This window comes from Quercus robur, chromosome 12 (genome assembly GCF_932294415.1).
Source record: "Quercus robur chromosome 12, dhQueRobu3.1, whole genome shotgun sequence".
Lineage (NCBI taxonomy): Eukaryota > Viridiplantae > Streptophyta > Magnoliopsida > Fagales > Fagaceae > Quercus > Quercus robur.
In genome coordinates this window covers 20126524-20140047 of record NC_065545.1, presented here as the reverse complement: position 1 = coordinate 20140047, position 13524 = coordinate 20126524, and the positions used below count along the sequence as shown (strand labels likewise).

At 42.8% G+C, this 13524-nt stretch overlaps 2 protein-coding genes across 2 annotated transcripts; both read right to left on the bottom strand.

Annotated features, from left to right (window-relative positions):
• Positions 1–207: 207 nt before the first annotated feature.
• Positions 208–13524, bottom strand: LOC126709537 (uncharacterized). Its single transcript, XM_050409825.1, has 6 exons — positions 13358–13524; positions 13077–13280; positions 1306–1617; positions 805–966; positions 506–589; positions 208–424 (listed from the first exon to the last, which is right to left on the bottom strand). Exons 1-6 carry the CDS (start codon positions 13385–13387, stop codon positions 317–319), a joined length of 900 nt encoding a protein of 299 aa, XP_050265782.1. The 5' UTR covers positions 13388–13524; the 3' UTR covers positions 208–316.
• LOC126709536 (uncharacterized) lies at positions 9507–11570 on the bottom strand. Its single transcript, XM_050409824.1, has 3 exons — positions 10685–11570; positions 10121–10599; positions 9507–10043 (listed from the first exon to the last, which is right to left on the bottom strand). The coding sequence occupies exons 2-3, from the start codon at positions 10586–10588 to the stop codon at positions 9528–9530; spliced, it is 984 nt and encodes a 327-aa protein (XP_050265781.1). The 5' UTR covers positions 10589–10599; positions 10685–11570; the 3' UTR covers positions 9507–9527.

The following is a 13524-nucleotide window of genomic DNA, read 5'->3' as shown; positions in this document are numbered from 1 at the left end:
AAAAAAAAAAAAATTAGATAAGTTTGATAAATACATTTTTTTTCAATGTGAACCACATAATTAGAGGGCATGTTTGGTAAAGTATTTCAAACAACGATTTTCAGTGTTTAAACAACATTATATATATTTTCACATTTTTTCACTCACACGTATTTCCAAAAAATACAAACAACGTCACTAGAACAACATTACCAAACACCCCCAGAATGACCTAATAAGTTGAAAATCAAATTCCAATTCCAAGTGATTCTTACACCCAGTTACCATTTATTTCAATTGTATAAAAAACAAAACATGGAGTTTCAACTCCAAATATCTAAACTAGAAGAGACCCTTCCATGACAGTAATGGCTTTTCCTCGCAGAAGCACTGTTTGGTTTTGTTCGTCTAAATGAATGTTTAGTACTCCACCTCTAGGTGATGCCTGAACAAAGTAAACAATGTAAATTATACAATGAAGACAAAGATTACATAAGTTTCAATGCACTAGAGATAGCAAGAATACCGCATAAGCAATCAAATCACACTTCCCCAATTTTTTGCTCCAGTATGGTGTTAAGGCACAATTTGCACTCCCAGTTACAGGATCCTAAAAGAGAAGTGATAAGTAAGAGGACTCCCCACTAGTTCAATTTCAATTTTAGACAACAACCGAAAGAGGAGTTACTTTTTTCCCCTTTCCTTTTTTAGTTCTGAATTCTAGTAGCACCCCAGAAACTAAAGGATTTCTAATGTTATCTAGAAATTGATTTATAACATCAAGTTTTTGAAAAGCATTACATTGTTTGAGACCAAATATTTTACCTCATTGATCCCAAATTTTGGGCCGAAATATCGATAGTAATAGTCAAATCCAGATCCTAGGGGAGCAACCCCTGAAATAATTATCCCCCTTCCTGGACATTTGCGTATTGCATCAAACTGTGGCTGTAGTTCTTCAACAGCTTGTCCTGATGGGAGAATGACCTGCAAAAGACTATTATCTTAGTTCCTAGTACTCAACAAAAATTTCATCTGTCAGTCAAAAAGATGCCACTTTTGCTTTGAGAATCACTTAGGCACACAAAGGTTGTTAGAAATATTCCAACCAATTATACATCGAATCTAATGATCATGTCAACAGATAAGACTAGTCATGATTCTCAATTGGGTCAAAAACAATACACACAATAGTTCATATCATTCATGTTAAGCCAACATTATATTCTCTCAGGGAATTTTCAAATGCATATATTACTATATGATACTCAAAACTTATGAGTAAAAGAAATATTAAATCAAAGAGAAAAAGTATGGAGGCATTACAACGATATCATCTTTAGCTGTTGTCCTCTTTATATCAATCACAGAAGCACCATTCAGGGCATTGGAAATTGTTGAAACCTCAGCAGAATTTAAATCAGTCATTGGGGTGGTAGGAAAATTCAATTCAATAAGAAAGCTCTCATGTGATTCGCCATTCTGAGAATTCAAACCATCGGTTGTTTTGATTTCGGGAACCCTTCTAGCAGTCACAATTCCGGATACAGTGACAAATTCCACAATGCTAGAATTCATAAAACTAGAAGTAAAGATTGTGTGTGCAGCAGCCAATGTGGCATGACCACAAAGCTGAAGCTGCAAAAGGTTATCAAACATTGCAGTGTCAATTACTCTTTAATCAACATTTGGCTGCTATAAGATTCACATGCAAATAAATCATTGTAAGATATTGAATTCCAAAAGAAAATAAACAATCTTAAATAGATCAAGTTATGATTAAGCCTTAAATGAAATCTAACTGATAATGAACATAAATGGCATGCCAATCGAAATCATATGATCCGTCTGGTGTTTTTTGTGCACTTTAAGCCAAAAATTGGGGTGTCTACCAATTCTAAAAGAGTTCTTTCAAGAGGTCCTCAAAGCTCTAAAGTTGAAAATTGGAACTTTTAGGGAAAAAACTCTATAATTCACTATTAGTATTTTATAATTTTTTCACTTTTCCATCTTTCCAACCATACGAATCCTAAGGGCCTAAAACACTATTCATTGTAATTTGACGAAAACACAAAACATTAAAGTTGTATATCACAGTATCTCTATTACTAAAGTTCTACAATTTTTCTAATTCCTACAATATGTCAAACGGGCAAATAATGCTGTCACAATATAAAAAAGTTCAAATTTTTATCTAGAACTATATTACTTGGCAAGCCAAATTTTTATCTATCATAATAGCCATTTGGATTAGCTTTTAGCTTTCAACTTTAAGCTTTTTAACTTATTTACTTGTGTACATTTTCTTTAAGTCCCAGATTTTCTAGATACAAATATATTATTGTCTTTTTCTTTAAATAATAATAATAATAATAATAATAATGATAGAGAAGCGGAAAATAATCCATCTCCAGCTCGTCCAAAGGGTTCGTCCAGAGCCTACAGCGCAGATTGATCCAAGAGTCAACCCAGAAGGAGAGACGTCCATTAAATAATAGCACCACTCCATAAGTTTAAGTCTCCCAAGGACAAAAAGATCGTCCATGAGGTTCGTCCATGAGAAGTCGTCAAATATCCTTGGACGACTAAGCCACCCTACACCAGACGGACGAACCCTCAACACTTAGACTTTCAGCAACCCTCAACTATCTCGACAAACCCTTCGAATAAATTAACCTCCATTTAGCAGTTACCATTTTATATTCGTTGAAGGAGGTTACTCCGGAGTTGTTGGATTCCACAAAACCTGGGGAGGTTATCGAACAAATAACCGCCCCTGGCTCCCTATATAAGAGACCGGTCTGGACCCGACAGAGGTAAGTCTTTTCTCTCGAACACATTTCCAAAACACTTGGAATTTATTCTTCTACAAATCTAACTTCGCCGTCGGAGGGGGTTCGACCGGTCTTCTCCGGTCTCCTCTTTTGATTGCATTCTCTTCCTTGCAGGCCATCAACCGCTTGAACAGCCCACCGAAGCCGGGCCATTCTACCTTACTGATTTCGAACATTATCAGTTGGCGCCGTCTGTGGGAATCGAAGGTTGTTTTGCGATTTTCTTTTCCGCGACAAAAAGGTTAGGATGGTCAGGACCAGGTCGAGGGCTACTAGCCCTGGCCGTCAGGGAAGCAGAGGCGCTTCAAGTGATCCTCAGCGTGATCGCCAATCCGCACCAGTCATGCAAACGTCTTCCGTTCAAAATATGCAATCCATGGCGGCTGCAATGGCGGAATTGACTCGCCAAAACCAGGAGTTAAGGATGGAGATCACTCACAGGAGACAGACACGTGAGGAGCATGCAGGGCAGACGCAAGGCCATGGTGATACACAGAATACTGAGATTGGAAGTCAGTTTAGAGGCACCACTTCACGGACAGTGCCACACCTGAAAGAGGAGATGGATCAAATGAAGAAAGTCATGGAGGAGATGAAGGAAAACATGAGAAGAACGAATCCTATAGAGGATTTGGTCCACAGGACTGACTCTCCTTTTACGGCTTCCATCAATGGCCACCCTCTACCATCAAAGTTCAAACTACCTTCCCTGGACTCGTATGACGGGACGCGTGACCCCTTCGATCACATTGCAACATTCAAGACAACAATGCACCTTCAGGGGGTCCCTGATGAAATCATGTGTCGAGCCTTCCCTACTACCCTTAAAGGCCCGGCACGGGTTTGGTTCAGTAAAATCCCCCCAAGTTCCGTAAGTTCTTTCGAAGAGTTAAGCAAATTGTTTGTTAACAATTTCATCGGGGGACAGAGGCACAAGCGCTCTTCGTCCAGCTTACTGACCATAGAACAAGGGGAGAACGAAAGCTTGCGGTCATTCATCACTCGCTTCAACAGAGAGGCCCTTAGTGTGGACGAGGTGGACGACAAGCTTCTACTGGCAGCCTTCCACAACGGGATTAATTCGGATTTATTTATCCACAAGCTATATGAGAAGGAGCCTCAAACCATGGCCGAGCTCGTCCATTCGGCTCAGAACTTCATGAATGCAGAAGATGCAATCATAGCCAAGAAGAGGAAAAGAACTGAAAGGATGGAAGCGCACCCAGCTCGACACTCAGAACAAGCCCCTCGTCCAAAGAAGGGACGGACGGAAGATAGGAAGGAACGAGATAGCAGGAAGACAGGTCCCTCGGGAAGAAGCCAGAACTATACGCCCCTGAATGCTCCACTTAATCAGGTGCTCATGCAAATCAAAGACGATCCTGCTTTAAAATGGCCAGAGAAGATGAAAGGGGATCCCAACAAGCGCAATAAGAACAAATATTGTCGCTTTCATAGGGACCATGGGCATGACACGGATGAGTGTTATGACCTAAAACAGCAAATAGAGAACCTTATCAGACAAGGAAAGTTGAAGCACTTTGTTGGAAGGGATCGAACAGATGAGAAGCTGAAAGGCAAAATGGAGGAATCATCCCGGCCCCCACTAGGAGAAATAAGGATTATCGTTGGGGGGAACTCGACGGGGCAGTCTTCCAAGTCAAAGAAGACGTATCTCAAAGCGGTACAAAGCGTCCAGCTCTCTGGACGATCACCAAGGACGAGATCAATGGACGAGCCAACCATTTCCTTCACCGACGAAGATGCTGAGAGGATCCATCACCCGCATGATGATGCGATCGTCATTACATTGCTCATTGCAGATTATACAACCAGGAGAGTGTTGGTTGACAACGGAAGTTCAGCAGACATATTGTATTACCCCGCCTTCCAACAGATGAGGCTTGGACGAGATCAACTTCGTCCAGTATGCTCGCCACTGATAGGATTTGGAGGAATGAAGGTGCAGCCTGTGGGTACCATTACATTACCAGTTGTGGTAGGGTCGTACCCGCAGCAGATAACCAAGGAAGTCAATTTCCTTGTGGTAGATTGTGCATCTTCATACAACGCCATTATTGGAAGGCCCACTCTTAATAGTTGGAAGGCGGTAACTTCGACCTACCATCTATCAGTCAAATTCCCTACGGAGTACGGGATAGGACAAGCACAAGGAGATCAGTTGGCAGCTAGAGAATGCTACTTAGCCATGGTGGCTTTGGACGAACAGGTGCAGACAATGAGCATCGAAGAAAGAAGAGTTATTGCAGAGCCCACGGAAGTGTTGGAAGATGTTATTTTGCAGGAAGATGATCCAGAGAAATTTACCAGAATTGGAACATGTATGAAGGATAAGGCAAGAGAAGACCTCATCCAGTTCCTGAGGAAAAGTATCGACGTTTTTGCATGGAGTCATGACGACATGCCTGGAATCGACCCAAGTGTGATCACTCATCGGTTGAATGTATACCCTTTTTTTTAAGCCCATTCGTCAGAAGAAGAGGGTATTCGCTCCCGAGAGGGACAAAGCAATCAAGGAAGAGGTTCAAAAACTGACCACAGCAAAGTTCATCAAGGAAGTCTATTACCCGGATTGGTTAGCCAATGTGGTGATGGTGAAGAAAGCTAATGGAAAGTGGAGAATGTGCGTAGACTTCACGGACTTGAACAAAGCATGTCCCAAGGATAGTTATCCTCTACCACGCATTGATCAATTGGTGGACTCTACTGCCGGCCATCAGTTGCTGAGTTTCATGGATGCCTTCTCAGGATATAATCAAATCAAGATGGATGAAGCTGATCAGGAGAAAACTTCCTTCATTACCAGCCAAGGCTTGTTTTGCTACAAAGTAATGCCCTTCGGCTTGAAGAACGCAGGGGCAACTTATCAGAGGTTAGTGAATCACATGTTTCGTCCACAGATAGGACGGAATGTGGAGGTTTACGTCGACGACATGCTTGTGAAGAGCATAGACGAAGGAAGCCATCTAGATGACCTACAGGAAACCTTTGAAACACTTCGGCGATATAAGATGAAGTTGAACCCAAGCAAGTGTGCATTCGGAGTGTCGTCGGGAAAGTTTCTGGGGTTCATGGTCTCGCAAAGGGGAATTGAAGCAAATCCGGATAAGATCCAGGCTATATTGAACATGGAGCCACCGAAGAGTATCAAGGAAGTCCAATCCCTCACAGGACGAGTTGCCGCTTTGAACAGGTTTGTTTCAAAAGCCACAGATAAGTGTTTACCTTTCTTTAAAGTCCTCAGGAAGGCATTTGAGTGGACGGACGAATGTCAAAGGGCCTTCCAAGACCTGAAAGATTATCTTACAACGGCCCCATTATTAAGTCCATCTGTGCAAGGAGAAGAACTGTACCTATACTTAGCGGTGTCCCCACATGCCGTAAGTTCAGCTTTAATCAGAGAAGAAGGGAAAATACAAAAGCCAGTGTACTACACTAGCCGGGCACTCAGAGGAGCAGAGGGAAGATATCCGCTCATGGAGAAATTGGCTTTCGCACTAATAACGGCTTCAAGGAAGTTAAGACATTACTTCCAAGTTCATATCATTAATGTCATGACGGACCATCCGCTTAAGAAGGCAATGAACAAGCTGGAAGCCGCAGGACGACTCGTTCAGTGGGCAGTTGAACTTAGTGAATTCGACATTCGGTATCAACCGAGAAGTGCAATAAAGGCTCAAGCCTTGGCAGATTTCATTGCGGAGTTCACTCCACGTTATGAAGACCTGGGGGAAGGCGAGTACAACAACAAATGGGTCGTCCATGTTGATGGATCGTCTACATTATATGCTGGAGGAATAGGAGTTGTTTTGCAGTCGCCAGAAGGGGACAAATTCAAATACAAGGCCCGTCTGCAATACCAGACTACTAACAATGAAGCGGAGTATGAAGCCCTTTTAAAGGGGTTGGAACTGGCCAAGTCTGTAGAAGCAGACTCAATACTTGTCTTGGGAGATTCTCAACTGATCATAGGCCAAGTCAATGGGACATGTGAAGCGAAGGAAGACAGAATGAAGAAATATCTAAGGAAGGTAGTACGCCTTGTGAAGAAATTCAAAAAAGCAGATTTTGTTCAAATCCCAAGGGAAGAGAATGTGGAGGCAGATACTCTGGCGAAGGAAGCATCTGCGAATGAGGCCTTGGACGAGATGAATGATGTACACTACATGCCAAGCATAGACCTTCCAGAACTGATGCAGATAGAGGGAGAAGGAAATTGGATGACCCCGATAGTGTCATACTTAAAGGACGGAATGCTTCCAGAAGAGAAGGATGAAGCTAGAAAGCTCAGAGTCAAGTCAGCAAGGTATGTGCTTATGGACGAGGTGTTATATAAGAGAGGTTTTTCCCAGCCTCTCTTAAGATGTTTGGCTCCAGACGAGGCAAACTACATGTTGAGGGAGGTTCACGAAGGAGCATGCGGGAACCATTCGGGAGCCAGGTCACTCGTCCATAAAGTCATCCGAAGTGGATTCTATTGGCCAACCATCCAAGCTGACGCTAAAGCATATGTCAAAGTCTGTGATCAATGCCAACGCTTTAGCAACATTCCCAGACAGCCAGCAGAATATCTCACGCCAATGATGGCCCCTTGGCCTTTCGCACAATGGGGGCTAGATATTTTGGGGCCCTTTCCGACTGGAACTCGGCAAATGAAGTTTCTGGTGGTGGGAATAGATTACTTCACAAAATGGGTGGAAGCCGAACCCTTAGCCAAAATTACACAGCAGAATGTCAAGAACTTCGTCTGGAAGAACATTGTATGCAGATTCGGAGTACCTAGAGTACTAGTGTCTGACAATGGACGACAGTTTGACAACACACCCTTCAGGGAATTTTGTGAACAACTTGGAATGAAGAACCATTACTCCTCACCCTCCCACCCACAGGCCAATGGCCAGGCAGAAGTAGCGAACCGATCCTTGCTAAAGATCATCAAGACTCGGCTTGAAGGGGCAAAGGGGATATGGCCGGATGAATTACCAGGTGTTTTATGGGCTTATAGAACTACAGCGAGAACTCCAACAGGAGAAACTCCTTTTAAGCTAGCCTACGGAAGCGAGGCAGTTATACCAGCAGAAGTACACATGACGAGCCACAGGGTCAGGAAGTACCAAACTGAAGAAAACGACGAACAGCTCCGTCTTAACCTTGACCTTATGGACGAGGTCAGGATGGATGCAGAACAGAGGACAGCAAGGTACAAAAATCTCATGGCAAGACAATATGATGCTATGGTAAAGCCTAGGCGTTTCAACATTGGAGATCTCGTCTTGAAGAGGGTTACCTTGGCAACAAGAAACCCGGCCTACGGGAAACTTGGCCCAAATTGGGAAGGACCTTATAGGGTTGTCAACTGCAAAAGGCAAGGATCCTATTATTTGGAAGCTTTGGATGGGCGGAGGCTGGAACACCCTTGGAATGTTGAGCACCTCAGGAAGTACCATCAGTAAGTGCTGACCCTTCACCGGTGTCCTTGGACGAGATGTATGGACGAGAAGAAGTATTTTACTACTGTTAAGTGTTTTTAAGTATTTTAATAATCCCCTAGAAGGTACATTAGTGTTTTCACTTTTGTGCTATTCATGGACGAATTGGTTTGTATTTTAAATTCAATAAGGCACTAGCTAATAAGCATGTGCCATGCCTGTGGACGAATGATTACATAAGTTTGGGTTTTCAAATATATATATATTGTTTTCAAATATATTATTGGAATCCTTATATGTTCATTCAGATTGATCCGCAAAAAGAAAGCATGGACGAATGAAATCCTTGGACGCAAGGATATATCGTCCATGAACCTTTCTCCAAAGGAAATATGAAAAGTTTCATCCGTCCAGAACATGGGACGAGGTGAAACCTAAGCTAAAATACGGAGGTTCATCCGTCCAGAACATAGGACGAAGATGAAACCCAAGCTAAATACATAGCAAGTTTCATCCGTCCAGAACATAGGACGAGATGAAACCTAAATACAGAGGTCCATCCGTCCAGAACATAGGACGAGATGAAACCCAAATACATAAGTCGATCCGTCCAGAACACAGGACGAGATGAAACCCATGCGAAAAATAAAGCATGATTCATCCGTCCAGAACATGGGACGAGATGAAAAGGGCATACTCGTCTAGACCCCAAGACGAGATGAATTCCCAAAAGTATTCGTCCGAAACACAGACGAGCCAAGACTTCAAAATTAGCTTAACAATCCATTACCTTGGACGAGAAACGCTAAAAGTCTAATCATCCAGGACGACAAAATGATCGTCCATAATTTCGGAATGATGGAAAATCTAGCCAAAGGAATCAACATACTTTATCTTGGTGATGTAATAAAATTCACCCCCATGACCAAGATGAGGTGAACTGAATTCCTAGATGGACGAACCACATTGCTGATATAATAATAAAAAGTTCATACATAAAGCTGAAAACATATATATTCAAGCAACAATGGAAGTGAAAATAGAATTATTCATTTCTTTCATTTAAAGGGTGGACGACCAACGTCCAAAAACCCATTTAGTTTTGAATGTATATAAAGCTCGTCCACAATCCTGGACGAGATGATTGTACTTGCATGAGCTTTAAAAAAAAAAAAAAAAAAAAAAAAGGAGAAGTAAAAAGCCCAAAACAACGGGCACTTCCATGAAAAGCAAATAAAAAACAAATTCTCTAAGGAAATAGACTTCACTTGGGTTCGTCCTGAGTAACTTCAGTGTTAGCATCGTCCATGATGTTGACGTCCTCGGAACTCGTCTGCAACACAGAACTCTCTGTAGCAAGAGGAAGCTTGAACGAGTTAAAGTCCAAATCAGGATACGCGTCTTTGGCATCAGCACGGAAGTCTTCATAACCAGCTGCATAATGACTGTCTAGACGATTCTTATACTCGTCAGACTTCTTAAAAGCAGCAATTGCTTCTTCACGTGCCTTCTCCAAGGACGAGGTAAGCTCTGCAACTTGTCCTTCTAGATGGACGATGCGGGTATCCTTCTCTAAGTTGTCAGCTTTGAGCTCCTCAACATCGTTCTTCAGCTTCGTCTCGCTTCCCAGCAGACGATTAAAGTCCTCGGTCAACCTAATGACCTCCCCCTTCTTGGATAAGACCTCATGGCTTAGCTCCTTAGCCTTATCCTTGGCAGTCTTGGCCTCTGTAGCAAGCTCCTTGGCCTGGCAAGTCGCTGTATAAAACTTTGACATAGCCTGCACTTGGACGAAAAGGAGTTAGACATTTCATTCAAAGTTAAATGTTTACACACAAGGACGAGGAAAAAACTTACCTTGAAAAGGTCATGGATGCCAGAACGCTCAAACTCCTTCACTGACATGTTGTAACATTCGTTAACTTCATGATCAGTAACGATCCCTTTGAACGTCCTCCATGCATAACCCTCGTCCAGAACCAAATTAGAGGGACGATCAGAAGGCTCAGACGGGCTAGGCTTGTAAGAAGTTTTGGGAGCAGGGGGAGGATCAGACTGGACAGGATGAACTATTTGGACGGGCTCCACGTCCACAGGCTCGTCCAAGTTCACTGTTGGTGGTACGAACTTTGGAACCTTGGGAAGGGAATTCTTACTTGGTTTTTGCTTCTTGTGGCCACGACGACTGGGAAGGTCGTCCAGGTCCACATTGCTTGAAATACCCTTGGACTTCCTCTTCCCAGCCTGGACGGAAGCCACTTTGGGAGTTGGAGCAGCAACATCCTCGTCCCCGCTAGCCACTGTTTTTTCCTTGTTTTCCCTCATTGTGCTTATCCCTATGACGAGAAAAATTAATCAGAAAAATTTAAAAAAAAAAAAAAAGAAGAGCTGAAATAATAGAATATTATGGACGACACTTACTTCGACGAGTGACCTCCTCGTGACTTAGGTTCTCAGCCGTAGGAAGTGGACCAAGTCCCCAAGTTGCTAGACGACTAAGAGTGACTAAGTCGTGGAAAGTCCTTCCTGGAAAGGTGCGAACCACGTCTATCCGGTCCAAGGAAAACTTGTCCAAGCGTGGACGAACAACAGCTGCATCACCAAGATAAATGGTTAGACGAGTAACAGATAAGAAATTTTAAGGGACAAACAGGGTAAAATGGAAAGAAAGACATACCCTCAGGACGAAGACGACCTAGAGGGCTGGTAAAAGGTGGGAAGAGGGGAATACCCACATCAGCTGGGTCCCCAGCCCAATTTCCAGAAATAATAAAAAATTCTTTTTTCCAAAGCCGGTCAGACGAACTACGGCCCGTTATTAAACTGTAATATGTACCTCTGGACGAAAACTGGTAGAACCCAGCAGATTTTTTGATCTCTGAGGGCTTATAGCAGTAAAGGAACTCGTCCACTGTAATTGGACGGTTCCCTTCCAATGCCTCACGCCATAATACTTGCATGGCAACAATCGTCCTCCAGCCATTGGGGTTGAGCTGGTTTGGCCCAATACCCAACCTTTGGAGGAGTTCTCTGCAGAAAGAGTTTAAGGGAAACCTAAGGCCAGCTAATAGGTAAGAAGTATATACCCCTAAGCCAGAGGAAGGGGAACAACACCATTCACCAGGCTGGGGTAGACGAGGGTTAAGCTCTTTAGGGATTTGGTATCTATCTACAAGAGTTTTTAACTTAGCGCCGTCTAAGGTGGATGCTACCTCTGGGGCACAACTATAGATTACATCCTCTTCGTCCTCCTCTTCGTCTTGAGGAGGACTAGATGGCTCTCTGGACGAACTAGCCTTTGATCCAGAAGCTGCCCTACGTCGTTGTTCCTGAAATTCCTCTAAAGGAATGCCAGGAACCCCAGACGAGTAATGCTCGTCTGAGGAATCACTACAGGACGAACTACCTATACTACCCTCACTCTCAGAGCCGTCCAGGTAGTCGTCTATCTCTCTCTCTAAACTAGACGATGAAGACATGTTTGGAATGTAGAAGACTTAAAATGAGAGCCTAAAAAAAAAGAAAAGAAGAAATACCTGATGAAACTAGGACGAGAGCTAGACGAGAATCTTGGACGAATTGGCAGAAGAGAGAATGAGGAAAAAAGTGAGGGGCATGAAAGAGAATGTACTATTTATAGGCCCCAGCAACAGGGTCAACGAAACGACGTTCGCCACTCAGAGACAGACACGTGGCGATTCTTTTGGGAAACGAGATCGACAGGACTGGCCAACCAACAGTCTCGCGACACGTGGCGTACGAAAAAGTGAAATTTAGCCAAAATCACAACGATGTCCTGGACGACCCTTTGAACAAAGGGGCAACTGATAGAGAAGCGGAAAATAATCCATCTCCAGCTCGTCCAAAGGGTTCGTCCAGAGCCTACAGCGCAGATTGATCCAAGAGTCAACCCAGAAGGAGAGACGTCCATTAAATAATAGCACCACTCCATAAGTTTAAGTCTCCCAAGGACAAAAAGATCGTCCATGAGGTTCGTCCATGAGAAGTCGTCAAATATCCTTGGACGACTAAGCCACCCTACACCAGACGGACGAACCCTCAACACTTAGACTTTCAGCAACCCTCAACTATCTCGACAAACCCTTCGAATAAATTAACCTCCATTTAGCAGTTACCATTTTATATTCGTTGAAGGAGGTTACTCCGGAGTTGTTGGATTCCACAAAACCTGGGGAGGTTATCGAACAAATAACCGCCCCTGGCTCCCTATATAAGAGACCGGTCTGGACCCGACAGAGGTAAGTCTTTTCTCTCGGACACATTTCCAAAACACTTGGAATTTATTCTTCTACAAATCTAACTTCGCCGTCGGAGGGGGTTCGACCGGTCTTCTCCGGTCTCCTCTTTTGATTGCATTCTCTTCCTTGCAGGCCATCAACCGCTTGAACAGCCCACCGAAGCCGGGCCATTCTACCTTACTGATTTCGAACATTATCAAATAATAATAATAATAATAATAAAATAAACTGAACTTTTGTAGCCCTCATAAAAAAGCTATTCAAAGGCGCATTTAACTGTTTTTTTTTTTTTTTTAAAACTAATTCCTTTTTCTTTCAAATTTCAAAATTCTAATATATCTTTTTCTTTTTTTGGGCGGAAAATTAATATAGCCTCCCCAAGAAAGTAGTAAATTAATAATAAATATCTTTTCTTTTTATAATTCTCTACTTTCTTGTTTACCAACTACAAGTAGCATGCGTACATACACAACAAAATTCTTTTTTTTTTTTTTTTTTTTATCTGATTTGCTATTTCTTTATTTTGTCAATGAGTTACAAGCCAAAGTACATACCTCAGCTACAGGGCTGAACCATCTGATACGGAACTGAGGAGTGGGTGAGTCAGAGTGAGTGAGCTGAGTCAAGTAACACGTAGTGGAGATGTTGAACTCGGCTGCCACCAGTTGAAACCACTTCTCGTCCCTTTGATCTTCTTCCTCTAACAAACATACGGCTGCCGGGTTCCCCTTGAACGCTGACTCAGTGAACGCGTCCACCTGCCAATTAAGTCCCACTACAAACTCAGAATCCCATTCATAAATATGTAACACAGATAGAGAGAACTGAGAAGTACCACGTAGTACTTGACAGGTTTCTTTGCCATGTTTCAATGAGAATCACGTTTTTCAGATCGAAGAAGTGAAAAAATGGAGTCTGTCTCTCTTTTTTTCTCCCTAAGTCTAAAGTATATGGTATATTGGTCAACATACGTAAACAATTCACAAAAGAGACTAGCCAGTA